General features: G+C 50.7%; 1 protein-coding gene across 6 annotated transcripts in view; it reads left to right on the forward strand.

Annotated features, from left to right (window-relative positions):
• Nucleotides 1-22,707, forward strand: part of AP2A1 (adaptor related protein complex 2 subunit alpha 1) — a 38,055-nt gene extending 15,348 nt beyond the window's left edge. The window contains exons 7-24 of one of the 6 annotated variants that reach the window (XM_083582604.1): nt 409-517; nt 3,060-3,210; nt 3,987-4,155; nt 4,605-4,742; nt 5,253-5,435; nt 6,995-7,092; nt 8,300-8,531; nt 10,026-10,190; nt 10,812-10,877; nt 10,969-11,129; nt 13,847-13,918; nt 15,470-15,552; nt 16,411-16,499; nt 17,003-17,127; nt 18,137-18,253; nt 20,012-20,081; nt 20,492-20,626; nt 20,844-22,707. In XM_083582604.1, the coding sequence (XP_083438730.1) occupies nt 409-517; nt 3,060-3,210; nt 3,987-4,155; nt 4,605-4,742; nt 5,253-5,435; nt 6,995-7,092; nt 8,300-8,531; nt 10,026-10,190; nt 10,812-10,877; nt 10,969-11,129; nt 13,847-13,918; nt 15,470-15,552; nt 16,411-16,499; nt 17,003-17,127; nt 18,137-18,253; nt 20,012-20,081; nt 20,492-20,626; nt 20,844-20,921 (2,241 nt within the window). In that variant the 3' untranslated portion in view covers nt 20,922-22,707. The remainder of the gene's footprint in view (nt 1-408; nt 518-3,059; nt 3,211-3,986; nt 4,156-4,604; nt 4,743-5,252; nt 5,436-6,994; nt 7,093-8,299; nt 8,532-10,025; nt 10,191-10,811; nt 10,878-10,968; nt 11,130-13,846; nt 13,919-15,469; nt 15,553-16,410; nt 16,500-17,002; nt 17,128-18,136; nt 18,254-20,011; nt 20,082-20,491; nt 20,627-20,843) is intronic. The other 5 variants (XM_083582605.1, XM_083582607.1, XM_083582606.1 and 2 more) reach the window with 5 other exon arrangements.
• Nucleotides 22,708-23,050: the final 343 nt, after the last annotated feature.

The raw sequence follows: 23,050 nt of genomic DNA on the forward strand, positions 1-23,050 counted from the left end.
AGCACATCTAGTTCCCCTGCCAGGGCTTTGTGGTAATGGGTTTACGTAGGTGTGGGGAACTTCCTAAAGGACAAATGCGGCCCTCCGAGCCTCTATGTCTGGCCCTTGGAAGCCCATACTCCTCACTGGCCCCGCTTCTCACTCCCAGATGTTTTTGCCTGGCCGGAATGTATCCTTGAACTCTTCCTGGATGGAATCCACCCGCTTGCTCCAACCACTTTTGCCACTGACCCCACACACCACTGCCATGTGGCCCCCCAGAAGATTGCCCAGAAGTGAAAGTGGCCCCTGGACTGAAAAGGGTTCCCCACCCCTGGACTAATGAATAATGAGGATGTTCTAATATAGCTGACTCACTGGTGGTTGTGTTGCTGTGTTTTTACATCCCACCCCCTGCCCCTCTGGCAGATTGTGTCGTCGGCCTCCACAGACCTCCAGGACTACACCTATTACTTTGTGCCAGCCCCCTGGCTCTCGGTCAAGCTCCTGCGGCTGCTGCAGTGTTATCCTCCCCCAGGTAAGAGGTGGCCTGGAATTGGGGGGGGGCAGCCACTTTGGGTGGCACTCAAGCCCTTCTATGCAAGAAGGCCTTCTCGGTAGTGGAACACCCTCCCACCAGATGTCAAGCAAAAATGAAGGCAGCCCTGTTTAGGGAAGTTTTTAATGTTTGATGTTTTACCGTGTTTTTAATGGTCTGTTGGGAGCTGCTCAGAGTGGCTGGGGAAACCCAGCCAGATGGGTGGGGTATAAATAATAAATTATTATTATACTTTATTGGCCCGAATATAAGATGCACCCACAAATAAGACGCACATTTAACATTCAAGGCTTACTTGAGGGTGCGGCACTACCACTCTGAATGGGGGGCAGACGGTGCTCAGCGCCCCCCTCCCCAAGCCGGCGCCAGTGCTTGATTACGAATGTGCTGCGCGCTCACCTCCTGGCACTACCGACTCCTGGCATTACCTCCTGAAGCTGGCGCCAGCCGCCCCTGTTCAGGGTGGTAGTGCTGAGAGGCGGGTGCGCAGCGCTCGGTTCTGAATACAAGCCGCACTTTAACTTTTCACAGTCAGAATTTGGAAATAAAAGGTGCGACTTATATTCAGGCCAATACAGTAGATGGATTGTGTGCAAGGCTGTGTCCAGTAGTTCTCCCTGGGCAATTATTCCAGGCTGCCTGTAGGCTCTGTTTAGTTAACAGAAAGCTGGGGATTCTGGATTCTCTGGCAGGCAGAGGCTAGCGGATTTATGGGATCTGGCAGCCAGGTATATCCAGATCTCTCTGCTAATATAATGAAGTTCATTGCCAAGGTTATCAGATGTTGCTGTTCTGAAGTGCTGGATGCTGCTTGTACTTCCCAGCAGTCCCGCTTTCCTCCCATCTCATTCTGAATCCTAGAAATTGAATTAAGTGGTTTTCATGTTGGCCTTCAAATCACAAGAAGGGCCCTTCAGACCAAACACCTATCCGGTCCAGCACCCTCTTCTCCCATTGGCCAATCTGATGCCTATGGGAAGCCTGTCAGCAGGACAGGAGCAAAAGGGGAAGAGCGATAGGTCGGTGGTAGAGCATCTTTGTTGCATATAGAAGGTCTGAGCTTTTAACCCTCGGCATCTCCAGATAGGGCTGGGAGAGACCCCAATCTGAAATCCTGCTAGTCACAGTCAACATTGCTGAGCTAGGTAGACCAGGAGTCTGACTCCATAAAGCACTCTCCCCACTTGTGATTCCCAGCAATTGCTATTTGGAGGCATTACTGCATCCAATCCTGGTGTTATAGCCCAGTAATAATAATAATAATAATAATAATAATAATAATAATAATAATAATTATTTATACCCCGCCCATCTGGCTGGGTCCCCCCAGCCACTCTGGGCTGCTTCCAAAAAAACACTAAAATACAATAACCTATTAAACATTAAAAGCTTCCCTAAACAGGGCTGCCTTTAAATGTCTTCTAAAAGTTTGGTAGTTATTTTTCTCTTTGACATCTGGTGGGAGGGCGTTCCACAGGGAACTTGGCTTCTCGCAGCGAGGGAACCACCAGAAGGCCCTCGGCGTTCAGAAGGACCTCAGTGTCTGGGTGGGAGTGGAGACGCTCCTTCAGGTATACTGGACCGAGGCCGTTTAGGGCTTTAAAGGTCAGCACCAACACTTTGAATTGTGCTCAGAAATGTACTGGGAGGCTGTGTAGGTCTTTCAAGACCGGTGTTATATGGTCTCGGTGGCCACTCCCAGTCACCAATCTAGCTGCCGCATTCTCTAGCAGGTGAACTTCCTTGTTCTATAGAACTTCTCATTGGGTAGGTACTTGAAAGCTTGACCTCACTTGGTCCAGCTTAGCTGATGAAATGCTGGCCTTGAACTGACCCAGTAAAAGAGGTTACTTTATCTATTTCTCATCTCTTCTTTCTCAGAGGCCTGGCTCAGATGTAACAGGAAACCCCAGTTGCCTGCTATGCGAATGAGTCTCCCGCAAATTTATGCTGCTCCCCTTTCCCCTCCCCATCTCCTTTTCTGCATGTCAGAGGAGGGGACCAAACATTTATATAGCATCACAAAATGTCACAGCTTTTGTTCAAACATCTTTATTGGAGGCCTTCAACACACTTGGAGGCTGTGTGGGAGCCAAGAACCAACCTAATTCCCACCTCCCAGACTAGTACACGGCTCAGAACATCATTAACCTTTGGGTTTTCAATACTCTTCTCAAAAAATCTTACCCAAATGCATGTTTGGGATGAAAAGCACTTAGAAATCCATACACTGAGATGAAACATGTATTTAATGACATATTTTTTGCTACGTATTCAAGGACAATTTTTTTGTACGGATTTTAAAAAGCAGCCCAGATTACTGCAGAAATGGGAGGGAAAGGATTTTTGAATGAACATGTGTGAAGTTAACATGGGCTGGAGTTAGATTGGTCTATCCCTAGGGAAAGTCTAAGGAGATGTGAATGGTCATTGGGAGCCGTGAACCTTGGGTTCTCCTCTTGCTGGGACCTGCTCTAACATGCTGCTTCCTGGCCTTTGCACCCTCTGCTTTTCCCCACAGAAGATGCAGCAGTGAAAGGACGTCTGGTTGAGTGCCTGGAGACTATACTCAACAAGGCCCAGGAGCCACCCAAGTCCAAGAAGGTCCAGCACTCCAATGCCAAGAATGCTATCCTCTTTGAAGCCATCAGTCTCATCATCCACTACGACAGGTGAGCACCTCACCCTTGTTTGTTCTTCCTTAGCACGGAGACCCTTTAAATGAGATGGTGGGGGGAAATGGCTAGTGCTTTTCCAAAGATATCTCACTGTGCAAGTGTCTCAGTGGTCCTTGGCAGCCTTTAGATGGCAGCACCAGGGCAAAACCAGAGAGGGGAAGGGGCAGGTATGTGAAAAGCTACATTTTACCATATGCGGTGGACGTGTAGAGCGGCTAAGGGATTTTGGGAGATGATTCGTCATGAGATAAAGAAAATATTTAAGGCAACTCTCCCCAAAAGCACAGAAACTTTTCTTCTAGGGATAACTGGGACAGATGTGCCCAAAAAATCAGACAAATTAATTTTAATAGGCAACAACTGCAGCGAGAATGCTAGATGCGCAAAACTGGTGAAACGAGGCTGCATCTAACTAAAGAACATAGGCAGCTGAAATTGATGGAATATGCAGAATTAGCAAGCTTAACTAGTAAAATTAGAGATCAAGATAAGGCAGTGTTTAAGGAGGATTGGAAAATGTATGTAGATTAAAAATCAATGTAAACATGTTAAAATGCAAGTAGGTTTTGAGTAAGAACAGTAGTAAAATATATATCTGAGAACATCATGGAGGAGTTAAGGCATAGAATAATTATGATATGCATCTATGGCCTTTCCCCAAACTGGGGGACATATCTGGTTGATTTGAGAAGTGTGCAGTCAGCTGCTGAGCTCCGCTGGGATGTCCCTCCTGCCATGCTCAGATGGGGCTTAACTTTGTTGACCCACAGCGAACCCAACCTGTTGGTGCGGGCATGTAATCAACTCGGCCAGTTCCTACAGCATCGGGAAACCAACCTCCGATACCTGGCCCTCGAGAGCATGTGCACCCTAGCCAGCTCTGAATTCTCTCACGAGGCCGTCAAGACCCACATTGAGACCGTCATCAACGCCCTCAAGGTCAGAATTCATTGAAGGCACGAGCAGAGCAGATGGGTGAGGTAGCTTGCATGCGGAATGAGATTGAAGGGTTGAGAGAGTGTGGTCTCCCCAAATCCTCCCCCCCGTGTGCTGGTGGTGAAATTTGGAGGGGGGGGAGCATTTCACTGGGTGTTCCCCATTGGGAGATGGAGTCTGCCAACATCTCAAGGGCCACAGCCTCGCATCCCTGGGCTGAGGAGCATAGCAAGGAATGAGCCGCTGGAAAACAATGGAGCATCACTTCAGCCTGGTACCACCTGCATGCTCTTCTTGCTCATCTCATCCTATCCAACTGCTGGTTGTTGTAGTGGGCTTGCAGAAGATGCTCTGTTTGTAAGTGTGCGAGCCAGCCGGGGCAAGAGTGGAGACTGGGGTTATGCCGCAGGCAAGAACTTGCCGGTCTCACACTCCCGGCCTCCTTTTCCCAGACGGAGAGGGATGTGAGCGTGCGCCAGCGGGCAGCCGATCTCCTCTACGCCATGTGCGACCGCACCAACGCCAAGCAGATCGTCTCGGAGATGCTCAGCTACCTGGAAACGGCAGATTACTCTATCCGCGAGGAGATTGTGAGTGGGTTTTTCAGCTCGTGGGAAAGAGAGCTGTGGGAGCTTATTTCTTCATCTAGGTAGATTTCTGTGAAACAGCAAGGGCGGGGGGGGGGGAGGCCAGGAGTTTCCAAATCCTCTTAGAGGGATTTGGCGTGCAGGGCGGCCCTACTGTTGGGCAGAGCAGGGCAGCTGCCTCAGTTGGCATATGATAGAAATTTGGAGGGAGGCAACAGTGGCAGCCCTGAGATCTCCCAACCACTAGCCATTCCCTTTGATTGGAGAACAATCAAAGTATGTATTCTCGACTGCATAGAAAGATGTTTTCCCTTCGCCAGTGTTGAAGTAATATTCAGCTGCCATTCTGATCGGCTTCTGTATGTGGAATGGTGGGGAGGAGAAGGGGGCACAACACCATCAACATCAAGGTGTCCGGTCAGCCTTGCTGGTACTGAAGAGTGGCCCCTAGCGGCTTAAAGCCTGATAGGAACTGGCAGGGCAGGGCAATATTTCATTTTCCATATCTCCCAGGTGCTGAAGGTGGCTATCCTTGCTGAGAAATACGCAGTGGACTACAGCTGGTATGTGGACACCATCCTCAATCTGATCCGTATCGCCGGGGACTATGTGAGCGAGGAGGTCTGGTACCGCGTCATCCAGATCGTCATCAACCGAGACGACGTCCAAGGCTATGCTGCCAAGACGGTCTTTGAGGTGGGTGGGGTTGGTCAGAGTCATTGGCCGTTTCTTCTTTGCCTGCCCTGTCGCTCTGCGGAGAAGCCTTCCTTTCCCTCTATATTGTTTGACTACAACTCCCATTGGGACACGGGTGGCGCTGTGGTCTAAACTGGAGAGCCTAGGGCTTGCTGATCAGAAGGTTGGCGGTTCGAATCCCTGCGATGGGGTGAGCTCCCGTTGCTCGGTCCCAGCTCCTGCCGACCTAGCAGTTCGAAAGCATGTCAAAGTGCAAGTAGATAAATAGGTACTGCTCCAGCGAGAAGGTAAACGGCGTTTCCATGCGCTGCTCTGGTTTTCCAGAAGCAGCTTAGTCATGCTGGTCACATGACCCGGAAGCTGTCTGCGGACAAACGCAGGCTCCCTTGGCCTATAGAGCGAAATGAGCGCGCAACCCCAGAGTCGTCCGTGACTGGACCTAACAGTCAGAGGTACCTTTACCTTTACAACTCCCATTAGCCACAGCCAGAATATGGCTAGCAATCAGGCATGATGGGGGTTGGAGTCCAACAGCATCCACAGGGCCACAGTTTTCCCAGTGCTGCTTGCTCTGTGGGTGGGTGAGATGTATGTCCAGCTGCCTCGCTAGAGGGCTGCTAATTGATACAAAAAGGCCTGAGAGGAATTCTGCAAATCTAGGTGAATTGATTTCGCAATATTAATAAAGTGTCTGTCACAAAGGGTACGTCTAGATGTATCTGTCAACAAGAACGGGGGGGCGGGGGGCAGTTCCAAGACCTATAAACACAAGGAACAGCCAACCAGCTCTGTGCGAATCAGTCTTTGTCACAAAAGCTCAGTCCTGGGGAGATGGCAGTCCATGTGTCACAAGCTGTGATGAATGCACTTCTACAGCAGGCTCATCACTGAATTTATGTACAGGCAGAGACCATTTTAAGCATGTCCAGTATGTGCGCAACCGCGCCTCAAACCTGGAAGTGACCCGAAAATGTCACAGAAGGGGGCAATAACCTGTAACTGTAATAACCTGCAATTTCATAAGAGTATGTATTTAAAGTGGATGAATAAATGAACAAATTAAATTAATTTGGATATGCAGAAGATATTAAGAATAAATTTAAGGAATCGCAGAAAATGGGGGAAGGAAGCCAAGTTTTGAAATGTTAAAATGACTATTTTTTTTGAAATGTATAAACCTGAAAATCATAAATATTAAAAAGGGGGGGTAGGGACTGAATGGGGTGCTTGCAGCCTTTTTCAATGGTGTTCCAAATATGCGCAGTTTCACTTAAACGCATGGTGCCTTGGAATGCAACCCCCACATAAATTGGGAGTTGCCTGTGCATCTCGATTCAGCCACAGTTCTTTCTGGGTTAGAGACCCAGAATGAACCTAAAAGAGCCTGGGGCAATTGCGGTGTTAGTCCTTTTGAGACACGTCAGGAAAAGGGCTAAACAGAGTTCTAGAAGACCTCTCTTTAAGTCATGGCCTGATGGTTGCATGGGAGCCTGAATTGGGGCTTATTTTTTCTCCCTGCCTCCCTACAGCACATTACAGATCTCCTTTATTTTCCATAGGCCCTACAGGCTCCTGCCTGCCATGAGAACATGGTCAAAGTTGGCGGCTACATCCTAGGGGAGTTTGGGAACCTCATCGCTGGAGATCCTCGCTCAAGGTTGGGAACTGTGGGAGGAAGGGATGTGGGCAGCGCCTAGGAGAGGGACCCACTAGCCCACCTTATCGGTGACAGATTCTTTCTCTCCCTCCACCGATCCTCAAAACAGCTCTAAGTGAGATGCCTCCTCAAGGCCATTCAGTGGGGTGGTTCTCTCTAAACCTCTTTGGCAGCAACAAGGGAGTTTTCAACCTTAGAAGCCCTTGTTTTACCATTCCAGTGGGTGCTAGGCCAAGCATGTCAGGGAGAAGGCAAGGCTAGGACTCCGGCATATAGATTCTTTTGGGAGGTGGGATTTATATTTTATTTTATTTGGTATGATCCTTCGAACACGTGAGCCTCCACCTGCAGTCTGCAGTGAATGGTACAGCCCAGGGACAGGTTAGCAGCCTCACAGAGAAGTAGGGCTTAGTTCTTTTTGCACAGGCTCATCCTCTTCTTTTCTTAGCTTGGTGAGGCATGTTTGCTTCCCTTGCTTCAGGTACTCTTCCCTCTGCTATGCTGACTTGGAGTGGGGCAGCTAAAAATGGTGCCACCCTCAACCCATGCCTCCTTCCTGTATACCTGAAGGAGCATCTCCACCCACATCATTCAGCCCAGACACTGAGGTCCAGCCCCGAGGGCCTTCTGGCGGTTCCCTCACTACACAAAGTGAAACTACAAGGAACCAGACAGAAAGCCTTTTCGGTAGTCACACCTGCCCTGCAGAATGCCCTCCTGGCAGATGTTAAAAACTATATAATTTTTCGTAGGTATCTGAAGGCCAGCCCTATTTCAGAGTGCTTTTAACATTTGATTTTGTCGTTGTTTTGTTGTTATTTTTCCTGTATTTTTGTTGGAAGCCGCCCAGTGTGGCTGGGCCCAGTCAGATGGGCAGGGTATTAGAAAGAAAGTATAGCACAGTGGTACCTTGGTTCTCAAACTTAATCCGTTCCGGGAGTCCGTTCGACTCCCAAAATGGTTCGAAAAACAAGGTGCGGCTTCTGATTGGCTGCAGGAGCTTCCTGCACTCGATTGGAAGCCTCGTCAGACGTTCGGCTTCTGAGAAACATTCGCAAACTGGAACACTCACTTCCGGGTTTGCAGCATTCGGGAGCCGATTTGTTTGGGAGCCAAGCTGTTTGAGAACCAAGGTACCAATGTATCATCTTCCTTCCTTCCTTCCTTCCTTCCTTCCTTCCTTCCTTCCTTCCTTCCCCTCCTCCAGCCCTCTGGTGCAGTTCAACCTCCTGCACTCCAAGTTCCACCTCTGCAGCGTCTCCACCCGGGCTCTGCTCCTCTCCACCTACATCAAGTTCATCAACCTCTTCCCTGAGACCAAGGGCACCATCCAGGAAGTGCTGCGCTCCGACAGCCAGATCCGCAACGCCGACGTGGAGCTGCAGCAGCGGGCGGTTGAGTACCTCAAGCTCAGCTCCATCGCCAGCACCGATGTCTTGGTGAGGGGGAAACTGGGAATGTTGTGAGAGACGGGTGGGCTGGTAGCTTAGTCAGCCATTCATCTTGGGGAGACTGGGTGGGGGAAGAGAGTTGGCTGATCTGAAAGAGAAACTGGTTGTAGCTGCATCAAATAAGAGGAGACGTAAGGCTTCGATCTGTGAATTGAAATCAGCTCTTGGGATTTTTTGTGTGTGTGCTGCGCCAGAAGCCCATATCTGCCCCTTCACCATAGGCCACAATGGGGAGCCAGGAATAGGAACCTGCCTTATATACCAGGGTCAGACCTCTGTTTCCCCTGCCTACGTTGACTATACTGGTTGGCAGCAGCTTTCCAGGGTTTCAGCAGGTTTCAGCAACCGGGAGGTGGTAGGGATTGAACCTGGGACTTTCTGCACGCAAAGCGGAAGCTTTGCTGCTGAGCCACAGCTCCCTTTCCAAATCCCATCGGCCCCAGACAGTGTGACCCAATGATCAGGGTGTATGAGAGTTGTAGCCCAACAACATTGGGTGGGTCGTACGTCCGCCACGCATGAAGGAATGTGACTCTTGAGCCGAAAAGGGCTCTGGAGCCTTTGAGGATTCCAGCATTTTGCCTCTCTGAAGTTTTTTTGAAAGATCTGCCTTTTCCGAGAGGAATTGTATGGGCTTTTTAAATTTTATCTCTGCCGTTTGCTTGTTTTGGGCACTGGATTGGTATTTTATTGTTTCTGCTGCATTTAAAAACAAAACTGGTGCTGGCAAGAGAACTGTGGTTATGGGGCAGAATAGAAGTGTCATGAATGAAAAAGTTGTTGGCATCCGTCCGTCTCGGGGTCAATGCGCCTTTGGGGGTGAAGTCAAACTATTGGAGAGTTACAGCCCCTGCTGTGGCTGTTTTGTTGCGGCTGGGGCAGATGAAGGCGTCCAGTTGTGCTGCTGCAGATGCACCATGGTGTTTCTTCTTTCTGTGTCGTTCCTCCTGCGATCACTGCTGACTGTCTTGCTTCCAAAACAAAAAAAAATTTTTTCCTTCCAGTAGCACCTTAAAGACCAACTAAGTTAGTTCTTGGTATGAGCTTTCGTGTGCATGCACACTTCTTCAGTGTGCATGCACACGTCTGAAAAAGTGTGCATGCACACGAAAGCTCATACCAAGAACTAACTTAGTTGGTCTTTAAGGTGCTACTGGAAGGAAAAAATTTTTTTGTTTTGACTATGGCAGACCAACACGGCTACCTATCTGTGTCTTGCTTCCAGGCACTGTGGTTGTCAGGAAGGGATTCCCACATGGTAGGGTTGGTGTTGCCAGCCTTCATATCACATTTGCAGACATCCTTTGTAGCACAGAGTTGGTCTGCCAATGGGCCTGGTGCCTGAAGCCAGCTCCCCCTAGAGCACATCCTTGGGAATCCTGCCACCTTTCCATTCTGCGGACATAACCAAGCCGTAAATGAAAAGCAGACGAATAACTCGTCATTCGAACCCTTCTCCGTCTCCCCAACTCCGCCCCTTAGGCAACGGTGCTGGAGGAGATGCCTCCATTCCCTGAGCGCGAGTCCTCCATCCTGGCTAAGCTCAAGAAGAAGAAGGGCCCCGGAGCTGGCAGCGAGCTGGACGACGGCAAGAAGGACCCCAACTCCGAAATCAATGGGGGCATGGAACCCTCAGCCAGCACTGCCGTGAGTGCCAAAGAGAGGGAGGGTCTGGGGCTTGGAGACTTGGGGTGTCCCCTGGCCAGAAAATGGTGCCTTGTGTGTGGGAGACTCTTTGGAGAAGGGAGGTCTCGGGAGTCAAAGCCCAGGGCGAGAACCATTTACCAGAAAGCCTGTGGTGCTGTAAAGTGGGAAGGGAAGTGGGTGGGTGGATTCTGCGATGGCTGACAAATTCCATTAAGAATTTGTCAGCTTGTTGCCAGATCTGCCAACCAGGAGAAATGTAGTTGTGATGTCTCAAGCTGGTTGGTGTCCTGGCGCTGCCATGCGCACAGTGCACCCCTCTTCCCTCCCCTTGGGCCTTGCCCAAAAGATAAAATGCAAATCTGAGAGGTGGGCAGCAGGGATGGATACTGTATAGAGTTATATAGATCTGGAGATTAGAATTAGTAAAGAAATGCAGATCTGTAAATTAGAAATGGTAAAGAAATAATAGATATAGAAAACGGAATTCGTAAAAGGCAGCACCGAGAGGCTTGTCCCTTCCCCGCAGAAATGAGGAGGTGTTAATGAATCTGATGTACGAATGTGTCCAATTTGCACAATTATTCCAATTGCAGAATTTGTTTTTTTCTGGACACATTTTAGTGCAGGAGTAGAGAGAAAGCATGCTCCCACAGCGCAGGGCCCGGTGCCTTTTCCTCTGCCCCCAAGGTAGGTACCAGGGTTCATGGGTTCAGTTCTCAAGGCAGGTGCATGGAAGGACCTTTACCTTGGCTTCTCCCTCCCTCCCGCTTCCCCGCAGTCGACGCCATCCCCCTCTGCCGACCTCCTCGGCCTCCGGGCAACCCCAGCAGCTGCCTCCGGCGTCCCATCCAGTGCTGGCAACCTTTTAGTGGACGTCTTCTCGGACAGCCCCTCATCCGCAACTGGCCTTGTGTCTGGCGCAGAAGATAACTTCCTGAGGTGAGGGGGCCCTGGTGGGATGTGGGCACAGGCTTTTCTGGCCCTCTGCTTTCCCAGGGGAACTGGGCAGTGGTGCTGCGGCGAGTAATGGCGGACTCCTGTAGACACAAGGCCCACCGAATGCTCTCTCCGTCAAAAGGGTGCAAGCCATTTTTTTTCCGGAGGAAAGTCACTCACAGAACGGGGATATAGGGGCCTTTCCCGTTGCCAGGAATAGTAACTCTGATCCACAGCTAGCTCAGAAAGTCGAGAAGAAGCCTGGCCTGGTATCTGGCCCTGTGTTTCAGAAGGGATGGTGTGGATTTTCCTCCCCGTGTTCATGTTTGCTTTGGGCAGGCTAGATGGATTTTGAGGGTGCTTGTTTCCAAGATGGTGGGGACCTTATGGGCTTTCTCTGTCCTTTGGGAGAGGGGCATGTGTTAGTCCTCGTGGCCTTGTCTTGCTCTCTGTTTCTTTGCCCTCTTTTGTGTGTGTGTATATCTCTCTCTTTTTCTGTCTGCTGCCTCTTGGGAATGGTTCTCTTTCTCTCTCTCTCTTTCTTTCTCTCTCTCTTGCTCTGCCTTGGACGAAGCAGTGACTTGGAGGCTCCTCCCGAGAGTCCTTCATCCCTCTTGGTGGAGGCTGGCCTGCCTGCAGAGTAAGGGGCTGAAACTCTCTCTCTGCCAATACTGCCCACCCTGCTATTTACCCTGCCTCCCCAACCTCCTCAGGGGCACCTCTCAATGAGTCCCAGTTCTCTGTTAGGACTCCCATCAGCTGAAAGGAGGAGAGGGCATCTAGCAATTTAAAAAAACCCACCTGTGTGTTTGATTACACCTCAGCTCTCTGTGAAAGGAGAAGGATGATGGAAGCTGAAATGATGTTCTGTGACAGGGATGGAGAACCTTGGGTCTTTCAGGACCCCAACTTCCATCAGCCCAGGCGGCATGGCCAATGGGAGTTGAAGCCCAGCTGCTGGGAATGACAAGCAGGAAGAGCACTGCTTGTGGACTTCCCTGTAGCATCTGGTTGACCACTGAGAGAACGGGATGCCGGACTGTGATGGGCTTTTGGCCTGAGCAGGGCTCTTATTCCTTGTCCGGTGCTGTGTCAGCAAAAGAGCCTTAGTTCAGCTCCAGCTCCTTGTCCTTGCCTTCAAAGCCACCCCACTTCCGACTTTGCTGTCCCGCCCGCAATCTCTCTCCGCCCCCCATATCATGATACATCTCTGCCAGTGATCTTCGGTCTTCCGGCTCCGCCACCCTCCATCATCTGAACATCAGTGCCTCCGTCCTTTCTCGCCTGCGATGGCGTCCCAGAACACCTGCCTGACACCACCTTTCTTGCCTGCTATGAAACCTGCACCACCCCCTCGTCCCCCACATCACGCTGTAACTAAGCCTACGCACATGCAGCCGAAACAACTGCATACTGCCTCCCTGTCCTCTTGTTTCTCCTCTGGGTGGAATTTCGAGATTGGATGCTCCTTGGGGCAGGGACCCTCTGCTCTTGTGTTCCAAAGTGCTATGGACACAGATGGTTCCAAGCAAGCAGATGGGTGGAGGTGGCCGTAGAACAGAAGCAAACAGCCCAAAGGGAATGTCTCTTTCCTGACATGAGTGTCGCCTCTGGGGCCTCTAGACTGCAAAGGCCAGAGAGGCCATTGCATCCCGGGGCTGTTGAGGAATTGGGAGTTACTTTTAACTGCCTTAAGCCTTTTACATCCTTCATGTGAGTGAGGACCACAGGGTCCAGGGGGTGGAGGCCCATGGCTAGAATATCCTGCTTCTTTGAGAAAGCAGGTAGGTTCAAGCCACTGGTGGCCAGATCTCCTGGACTATCAGTGGCAGCAGTGTGGGAGGTTGGTGCAGATGGAGGTCCTACCACAAAGGAGTTGTGGGTTCCCTTGGGGTGGCAAGTGTCTCTGAGTCAAGGAATGCAGAGGAGTTGGGTTTCTTGGGCTTTGAGGGGAAGGCGAGCTTCTTAGCAGGTCAGGGCACCTAAATTGCTTGCAGACATGATTTTTGGAAGAAGAAGAGTCTGCCTATGCGTAAAGTCACTCACTTGGATGGCTTTAAAAGAGGATTAGACAAAATCACGGAGGATAAGGCCAGCAGTGGCTGCTAACCCTGATGGATGTGCTGTCGCTCCACTGTCAGAGGCAGCATGCTTTTGGAAACTAGCCGCTAGGAATCGCAGGTAGGGAAAGTGCTGCCGTACTTGGGCCCTGCTGCTTGCAGGTTCCCGTAGGAACCTGCTTGGCCACTGGGGAACCAGGATGCAAGACTGTGATGGTCTCATCCGGTGGGCTCTCCTTTATGTGTATCTTAGCAAAGGTGTTGACGATGCAAATACGTTTTGCTCTTGTCCTTTTAGCGCAGGTGTGTGTGGGAAAACTTTGCCCCCTGCTAAACCACCCCCAGCAGGCATAGCCAATGGGATGATGGACATAGCAGTTCAGCAACAACTGGGAGAGCCAAAGGTTCCCAACCTTTTCTTTTAGAAGCTACTTAGGAACAGTGCCTGGTCCTTCCGCTGCCTCCTCACCTGCTATGTTGCATGCTGGCTTGGTGTCTATATATTTGTGTGTGCGTGTGTGTTTGTTCTCTGCCTCCTTCTGGTACTAACCTGGTGCTGCGCCCTGGTGACTCAACTTTTCTGCTCTCTCTTTCTCTCTCTCTTCCCCACCCCTGCCAACCGCTGGTCCCCTTTGCTATGGCCTTTGCCACCACCTTCAGCTCAGGGGCTGCCGCATCTGTCTCTGAGGACCCCGCTTTGCCTATTGCTGAGGCCGATGAACTGCTTCACAAGTAAGATCCTGCAGTGGGACTGTGGCTCCCAGAGGCTGGGGCTGTGGGTGGCGGCGGCGGCAGACTGGAAGTCTCTTCCCCCTTGGCACAAGAAGCTTCCTCTGGTTCACCAGCCTGACCCCATCTGTGCTATTAGCTCAGGGGGTTGGGAAGCGTTTTCAGCCCAGGGGGCCGCATTTCCTCATGGGCAACCTCCCAGGGTCCATGTGGGTGGAGGTGAAAGTGGGCGGGACAACGGATGCAGCTCTTAACCTCTGTACAGTGAAGCTTTCCACACACCTTCATCTAGGCAAGCAAGTGAGAGCATCACAGTTTAGGACAGGGGTCAGCAAACTATTTTAGCAGGGGGCTGGTTCACTGTCCCTCAGACCTTGTGGGGGGGCGGACTATATTTTGGAAAGGAAAAAAAATTCCTGTGCCCCACAAATAACCCAGAGATGCATTTCAAATAAAAGGACACATTCTACTCATGTAAAAACACGCTGGTTCCCGGACCGTCCGCAGGCTGGATTTAGAAAGCGATTGGGCCGGATCCGGCCCCCAGGCCTTAGTTTGCCTACCCATGGTTTAGGGATACATTTCAGCCAGGAAAAAGCAGCAAAGGAGGGTGCAGGGCCAGGCCATTAAGGGGCATGTGTCCTGAACCTCAGGCCCAAAGGAGGGCTTGTGGGAATGGTTGGGTGCAGGGATACCAAAGAAAGGATGTCCAACCACACCAGAGTGATCAGTTCTAGTGCTTTATTAAAAGAAAAGTGCAGACTTAACAGCAAAGCAGCCTGCCAGGTCTCCCAGCCTTTGCAGATGTGGGACGGACACCGCAGCAAGGAGATGGCTTGTTCGCGCCCAAGCAAACGTTCATGCATTCCTTACGCATGAAGCAGCATGTGTCTCTTTGGGCAGACCTTCCTATTGCTTCACCAACCTGACAAGATGAGGGCCTAGGTGGCAAATACCCAAATCTTACAGATAGCTCCCCTTTCTGGGCTCAGAAATTCATAGATAAGGATAACACCAAAGCAAGCCAGTTAACCTATATATCAGAGCAAGGGAATATGTAGAAGCTCATTGCTACAACACAATACCAATTACTGGTGGCGTTATCTTGACTACCGAGATGGCATTAAGCACAGCTTTCAGAACAGTTCACCTTTGGTTCAACACAGCGTGGCCTGGGGAGACTCCCCAAGAGCCAGATAGAAAGGCCTGGAGGGAACCTCTGCCCCAGGCCTGAGGTTTCCAGCGTTGTCTTAGCTTCACCTGACACCACTCTCTGCTATGTGCTGAAGTTCCTCTGCTTCCCAGGCACGGCAGTTGGGAAGAAAAGGGTCTCCTCTGAACAAGGGGGTATTTCCGATTCACTGACCCGCTCTCAGCTGAGCCTTGAGCCCTTAGATAGCAGGAGGTAGGCTAGGGTTGACCAGCTGCATGTCAAAAGAGACCAGCACCAGCGGAAAGGGTGGTGTGGGGAAGCCCTGGGTGCTAGAAGCCAAAACAGAAGGAAGACCTTGGATACCTGCCTGCCTCTAACCAACCCTCCGTGGTCCATTGCAGGTTTGTGTGCAAGAACAACGGAGTGCTCTTTGAGAACCAGCTGCTGCAGATCGGGGTGAAATCGGAGTTCCGGCAGAACCTGGGTGAGTGGGGATTGGGACAGTGGGCAGAATGGTGACCAGCTCCCCCAACTTGCATATTAGGAAGCTGGTCTTTGCATTTCATTGGCCTTACTTCAAGGAGATGCTCCTCACATCAGCTTCCTTGGTGGGCTCCCCACCTCTCTAAACTAATTTTTTATCCTTTCCCTTCAAGTCCTTTTGCATGTTGACACTTACTAGATTTTTGCCTGTGGGGCAGGGAGAAGTAGGTGCCCAAGTCTCTGACAAATTGTGGTACTTGGATTTTGGGAATCCTGTAATCTAAGCATTTGCTTGTATTGATTGATGGATGGAATGGAATGGAATGTATGTGTTGCCTTTTGCTGGAGACAAAGGGAGGCACACAGTTTCTCCTGTTGGTTCTAGTGAGACTTGCTTCCAGGAGACAGTCAGTGAATGTTTTTTTATGTGAAGCCGCCCTGTGCTCCATTTTGGAGGAAGAAGCCAGGGTGTAAAAATATTTATCAGCTATAAAAGTTAATAAATAAATCTCCTCCTGCCAAAATCAGAGAGGGCTGCATGCTGTAGCGCCAGCACAAGTGTCTCTTGAGGAGAAGATCGGAAGAGACACTTTGTGCTGGTTATTGACCTTTTGGCTAAACTTGGTGTGGGGCAGAGACAGGAAACCTGTGGCTCTCCAGCTGTTCTTGGACTCCAGCTCCCACCAGCCCCTGCTAGCATGGACGGCAGGCAGGAACGATGGGATCTGCAGTCCAGCAACATCTGGAGGGCCACAGATTCTCCATGCCTGGTGTCGAGGGGCCCTGAGCTGGTGTTGTGAGCAGCAAAGGTGAGATGCTGAGCGGCTCCACATTTTTTAAATAAACGTCTTCTCTCCAGGCCGGATGTATCTCTTCTACGGGAACAAAACGTCCATCCAGTTCCAGAGCTTTACCCCTACAGTCAGCTACCCAGGAGACCTGCAGAGCCATATCCTTTTGTAAACGTCTACTGGGGGTGGGGGGGGTGCGGGTGGCACTGTGGTCTAAACCACAGAGCCTAGGACTTGCCGATCAGAAGGTCGGTGGTTCAAATCCCTGCGACGGGGTGAGCTCCCGTTGCTCAGTCCCTGCTCCTGCCAACCTAGCAGTTCGAAAGCACGTCAAAGTGCAAGTAGATAAATAGGTACCACTCTGGCGGGAAGGTAAACGGCGTTTCCGTGTGCTGCTCTGGTTCGCCAGAAGCGGCTTAGTCATGCTGGCCACATGACCCAGAAAAACTGTCTGCGGACAAACGCCGGCTCCCTCGGCCTGAAAGCGAGATGAGTGCAGCAACCCCAGAGTCGGCCACGACTGGACCTAATGGTCAGGGGTCCCTTTACCTTTACCTATACTGGGGGCAGGGGCATCTCAGAGTAGACTTGCGGCACTAGAGGCTTTCTTTCCCTTTGCTCCTCGGGGAGGATAACACTTTGTTTCCTTAGCACCGCTCACAGCTCAACATCCAGACAAAAGCAGTGGAGCCTCTGGTGGAGGGAGGCGCTCAAGTGCAGCAGGTCCTGAACATCGAGTGCCTGAGCGACTTCACAGAGGCGCCCCTCATCAACATAAAATTCCGGTACTGTAGTCCACAGCATCCCTCTGGGGACTGAATGCCAGCTTGTTGGCATGGCTTCCAATTTTTCTCTCTCTCTCTCTTGCACACACAAGGCACAAGCCAGCAGGCTTCCCTCTTCACTCGTCAAAAATGATTGATCTGTTGAACGGGGTCATTTGCTTTCCTATCCGTCCCCTGCCCTGGATAGGAAGGTTTAAGCTTTTCAGTCCTCTCCAGCGTTGTGGCTCATCTCAATTCCCTCCCCGCTTCCCCTTTTTGTCCCCAACTTGAGGGGATCTTGGGGCGCCATGGGTACCCGGAAGAGAAGGGCTGTTGCAATGGGATGAATGGAGAAGGGGCTGGGGCTGGGGCAGCCTGCGTGACCAGCCGCGTCTCTGCACCGGAGCAGGGAATGATGACGCAGAACGGTTCTGTAATGGTTTGAAAAGCGCACGAAATGTTTCTAGCCCTCGGTGTTGCGGAGAAATTCTGTACATGAGCAGAGCTGAGTGAGATCCATGTCATAGTTCCGGTAGTTGCCGTTTGCATGGTTAGTCCTTACCCTGTTATTCCCTCTGTTTGTAAGAGTGTAAGAAGAGGCTGCTGAATGAGGCCAATAGCCCTTCTGTTCCATCTTCCTGTTCTCACAGTGGCCAACCAGATGCCTGGGAAGGAAACCGCAAGCAGGAGCTAAGCATAAGAGTACTTGTTTCTCCTGCAGCCTGCTGCAGCTATCATTCAGAAGGATATTGCTTCTAACTGTGAAGACAGAGCATAGCCATCATGACCAGTAGCCACTGACAGACCTTATCCCTCTCCAGTTTTCCCATGAATGTCGGACCTCCAGCAATTGCTTTGTTTCATAATTGGCAGTTAGAAGATCTTGTGCTCAGTGGACTTGGGGAATCGGCCATGTTCCAGCCGATCCTCTTGAAGTGCAGGGACAGCTGTGCTATGGGGAGTTCAGTGTCTCTTCCCGCCCCCCCCCATGCCCCCTTTCATGGCTCTCTCTCCTCCATGTTTCTGCCAGGTACGGTGGGACGCTGCAGAACCTCACACTCAAACTGCCCGTAACGGTCAACAAATTTTTCCAGGCAACAGAGATGCAATCACAAGATTTCTTCCAGCGCTGGAAACAGCTCAGCCTGTAAGTGGGGGAATATATAGTATGAGTTTTGAGAAATGTTATCGGTGGAGCTGCTTTTAATATCAGAAGTTGGGTTTACCAGTCCCTGTTTATGTGTTTGAAGGAACAACTCAGGAGACTTCCTTAGTAACACTTACCATATTTCCCATCATTTGTGCTTTCTCACCCTCCCTATCTGAAGAAGTGTGGATGCACATGAAAGCTCATACCAATAACAAACTTAGTTGGTCTCTAAGGTGCTACTGGAAATAATTTTTTTTATTTTGTTTCACCCTCCCTATGTTTGCTTACTCCATCCCAGGAACCCTCTCCTTTCCTGAACCTCTTGGTATAGCCTTAAAGTCTCTTTAGGTGGCTGTTGGTGTGCAGCAGCCGTCATCTTTACCAAATTTATGTTCAGGAAAGACTGTAGCCCAGTGGAACAGCGCCTGCCTTGCTTGCAGAAGGTCCTAGCTTCAATCCTGGGTGCCTCAAGATAGGGCTGCAGAATAATGCCTGCCTGAATCCTTGGAAAGGCACTGCCAGCCAGAGTAGACAATACTGAGCTAGCTGGACCAGTGGTCTGATTCAGTATAAGACAGTTTCCTGTGTCCATAAATGGCACAAGATTTTTACTTCCAGATGAACTACTATTAGGGGGTGGTGGCACCCCAGACATTCTGCCACCACCACCACAAGTGCTTGGAGGATTGAAAGTTTGTGCCTTTCACTACCCCTGCAATGGGATCAGTTAACCAGCTAATGCGTACTTGGCCAAGTCTTATCAGGTGGACATGACCCTGTGAGCTGGTCTGTTTTGTGCTGGTGAGCCTTGCTCAAGTAGAAGTGCTGGCCCTCTGTCAAGAACCTATAGCAAAAACTTCCCTTTAGATTAAGAGCAGCAGCGTTGTAAGCAGATGCTGTGGTTTTTAGCAAGCTAGTCGAAAGCTATGTGAATTGGATTGCTTTAATTGTGTCTGTTGTTCATACATGCTGCTGCCTATGCAATTTCTCTCCCCAGCAATCACCTATATATGTGTGTGTGTGTGAGAGAGAGAGAGATAAGGAAATAGTCAGAGATTTAAAGGTATTAGTCAAAGCTTTTTGGAGTGACTGTTAGTTAGATCCTGCTTGTGTCATCTTCCTTTCCTTCCATATCACCTGAAATCAGTCAGTCTCAAAAGATGGGCAGTTTGAGAGATCTACCCCACTTCTCCTGGCCTACTTGAGAGATCAGTGTTTGAAATTCCCTTTGCCAACCTGGTGCTACCTTCCAGCTGTGTTGGATTGCAACCCCTCATTAGCTCCAGCCAGCGCAACTTATTGTCTGGGCTGATGGGAGTTGTAGTCCAGCAACTTCTGGAGAGCTGCATAGGCTTCCCAAGCCATGTTTCGAGGAAGGTGCATCTTTTGGGGCCTGAGCAAGGATTATGAGCAGCAAGACAGCTCAGCTGTACTTGATGACAAAGGGTGGCTTAGAACATCTCTCGTACTGCATAATACGGCCTAGATACTGCTGTACCATGAACATTTCTGTTGGTTATCAAACAACCTGCCTAGAAGAGGTGCCCAGAGCTCTCCTGCAAGGCCCAAGGGCTTTTGCTTGTACCTGGGGACTTATTTTTGCCTTGCTCAGGGGCACATATTTTTTAATTGCCACAGTGACTCACATCTGGTGAATGGCTGAGGCACAACTAGGTTGTGTGGCAGGTTGATGAGGAAGAGAAAGTTTTGCGCTGTCACTGATCTGATGCTATCCCATCCCAAATCCTTCTGCAGACCACAGCAGGAAGCCCAGAAGATATTCAAGGCGAACCACCCCATGGATTCCGAAGTCACCAAGGCCAAGGTGAGCAGGCTCACATGTGTTTGTGTTCACCGTGGGAAGCGTGGAAAATTAAGGTTTGGGCAAATAAACATGAAACGCACATGTTCTTTGGAATAGTGACAGAGGTAAATAGGCATGGAGATCAGGGTCAGTAGACGGGGTATAAAACATCCAGGCTTTCCCATTCCTTGGTATCCAACAAAGAGTGCTTTTGCACAATGTGCAGGACCCCTGTGTCACCGAGACTGAAATCTTTTGGGTGGCAGGTGGATGTAGAGCTAGAGACCACATGAGCTGTGCTGCCGGCTAGGATGCCAGCATCTTCCTATCCCATTTTGTTCCCTCGCCTTGTACATCTTTCCCCTCGACTGCCTTCCCCACGGCAGCCAAGCAGAGGAGCCCAACTAAGCTGAATTCCCTTCTTTCCACAGCTGCTAGGTTTCGGCAGCGCACTCTTGGAGAAGGTGGATCCAAACCCCGATAACTACGTAGGAGCTGGGATCATCCAGACGAAGGCGCTGCAGGTGGGATGCTTGCTGCGGCTGGAGCCCAACGCCCAGGCACAGGTGAGGAGGCAAGAGCTCCGGGATGCTTGAGCTCTGGGAGCAGAGTGGGAAGGAGGATACCGCGGTGGGAGAGAATTGGCAGTTGGGACTCCTGGGTTGCCCAAAGAGGGAAGGAGCGGGGAGAAGTTGAAAGCTCTGCTGCCCCAAGAGTGCTTTCTGAAGCCAGGCTTAAAGGCTGAATTGGCTTGACTGTTTACCTGCCCACATTTCCCTGCAGATGTACCGGCTGACCCTGCGCACCAGCAAGGAGTCCGTTTCGAAGCACCTTTGCGAGCTGCTCTCTCAGCAGTTCTGAGACATTGGCCGCACCAGAGGAGGCGGGGAGGGCGGGCTGCACCGGGGAGAGGGGAGGCTGTTCCTGCACACTTGGCTGCCTACACCTGCCCCCTCCCACCTCCCTCCAAACCAGGGGCCTCCGGAAAGACTGTACTGCTCCCTTGCCTGTTGTTGTGATGACCTCTGTGTTCTCATTGCCTAGCCCGGGCCAGCACCAAGGAATACAAAGCAAGGTGGGCGGGGTGGGGAGCAGAAATGGGGTCCCTGGCATGGACAAAGTAGAATTGGGACGGTGGGGAGGCGGGGATGATTTGCGTGGGGGTAGGGCATCCTTCTGGGAGTCATCTTCCCCTTCCCCGGAGGGTGGCCCCCTGGAAGAAAGCCAAGACCTCTCCCATCCATCCCATCTACCTGTCCCTTCCAACTCGGGGTGAGGCTGAGATTTGTGGTCTTAATCCCCACCCCTACCCCCCATGGTATCAGCCGGCATTTTTGGGTTTTGTTTACAATCCTCGCCCCCTTCTCCCCCCAGACAAGGCCTTTCTGTGGGGGAGGTTAACTCCCCCCGCTTTCCCCTGAGCTGGCTGTGGGGGGGTTGGGGGAGAGGAATGGGGTTCGTGTGGGTTTTTTGTGGGGAGGGAACTGCTCGTAGGGGGGTTGTTTTTGTGTTTTCTTTGCCTTGTGTATTTCCCCGGGGTGGGGTGGGCATGGGCATTCTTCCTTTCCTTTGTCATGGACCATTCCAGTGTTACAGTTGCGTGTGTTTTTGTGGGGAAGTAACCATAAGTCGAGAGCCTCCCCCCTTCCCTCGCCTCCTAGAAGGAAAAACTGCACGAAGGTGGGGAGGGCTGTGAGGAAGAGATGCCTAATCGACTCCTCTCCCGACTCCCCTCAACCCCACCCTTCCCTCCTGGAGACTCTGGAACGCTGCCCTCTGTGCATTTTGGAAAAGCAGGGAGGGAAGGTTCAGTTCATGCTCTTCTGGGAGTGTCCCAGCTTCCATTCCGGCCCGGGCTCCATGTTACTCTGCTGTGTAGGTGTTATCTAGCGCATCTTAGTTTTATCTGGGTTTTGAATGCCTGTATCTATCTCCATGTGACTCTTAATAAAGCCGTGAGGGCGGGGGAGAGCCAGGATCAAGCCAGGCTGGGTCACCCCCACACCGCTGACTGACTCGTTGTGTGCTGCTTTTTAATATGTGGATAAATGGCAGGGCGGGAGGGTGTCCCCAGCCCCCTGGAGCAGAGGTAGCCATGACTGTGTGAGACAGAATCTGGTATTTCTTCCATGCGGGCTTCTAGCTATGCTGACGCAACGGCAGCTTTGTCTTCACAGCTGGAACCTGCTGTGTTTCCGGTGGGGGTGGTTTGCCCCGACACCCGCAGAAGAGGGGGTTCAGCTGTATGGAATTGGTAGGCCGAGAAGCGGTCGAAACACTTTGCGGCCGAAGTGCAACAATTCCGTTATGTCAATGGCACAAAGACACAAAGAGTGTACTTTTTGCTGGGGCTAGAATGCAGGGATGCTTTCTAGGGTACCCCAGCCGTGGGACTGAAGGCAAGACTTTTTAAAAAGAGGGAGGAGGCCCACTTCTTCCTCAGAAGCACAATGCATTTACCTTTGTAATCTCTCACCTTCCTGCAAAGCCTAAAAGCCGTGGGGAATGGAGGGGGCTAATTAAAGATTAGGAGACCATGTTCGCTTCCCTAAGATATACCATTTCTGGTGGGTGTTGAAATCTGTAACAAGCCCCTCCCTTAATTCTGTGGTGTGAATAAATTATGCAGATCACCTGCATAAACGTATCTGATGTGCAAGCCTCTTATTTTGGTTACCAATTTAGAGTCTTCGTGGAAGTTGAGAAGCTGAGTAAGGACTGGGTTAAATGCTAAGAGAGGAAAGACATTGCAAACTAAGTGAAAAGCCTCATCATTTGTCCAAGGGAGTTTTAGAGGGATTGGCCATCAAAGGTCTGCAAGCCAAGAATAGAAGCCTGCATTTAAAATATTGGAATAGATTAGTATTTTGCTCAGGATTTATTTATTTTTAATTTAATTATGCTTCTACTAAATTAAAAATGCATACAAACCATCTGGATCGGAGAAAGAGCTTTTCCCCAGCAAGCATTCTTGAAATTCAACTCCTCTG

Source organism: Podarcis filfolensis, assembly GCF_964270895.1.
Source record: "Podarcis filfolensis genome assembly, chromosome: 13".
In the NCBI taxonomy this organism is placed as follows: Eukaryota; Metazoa; Chordata; class Lepidosauria; order Squamata; family Lacertidae; genus Podarcis; species Podarcis filfolensis.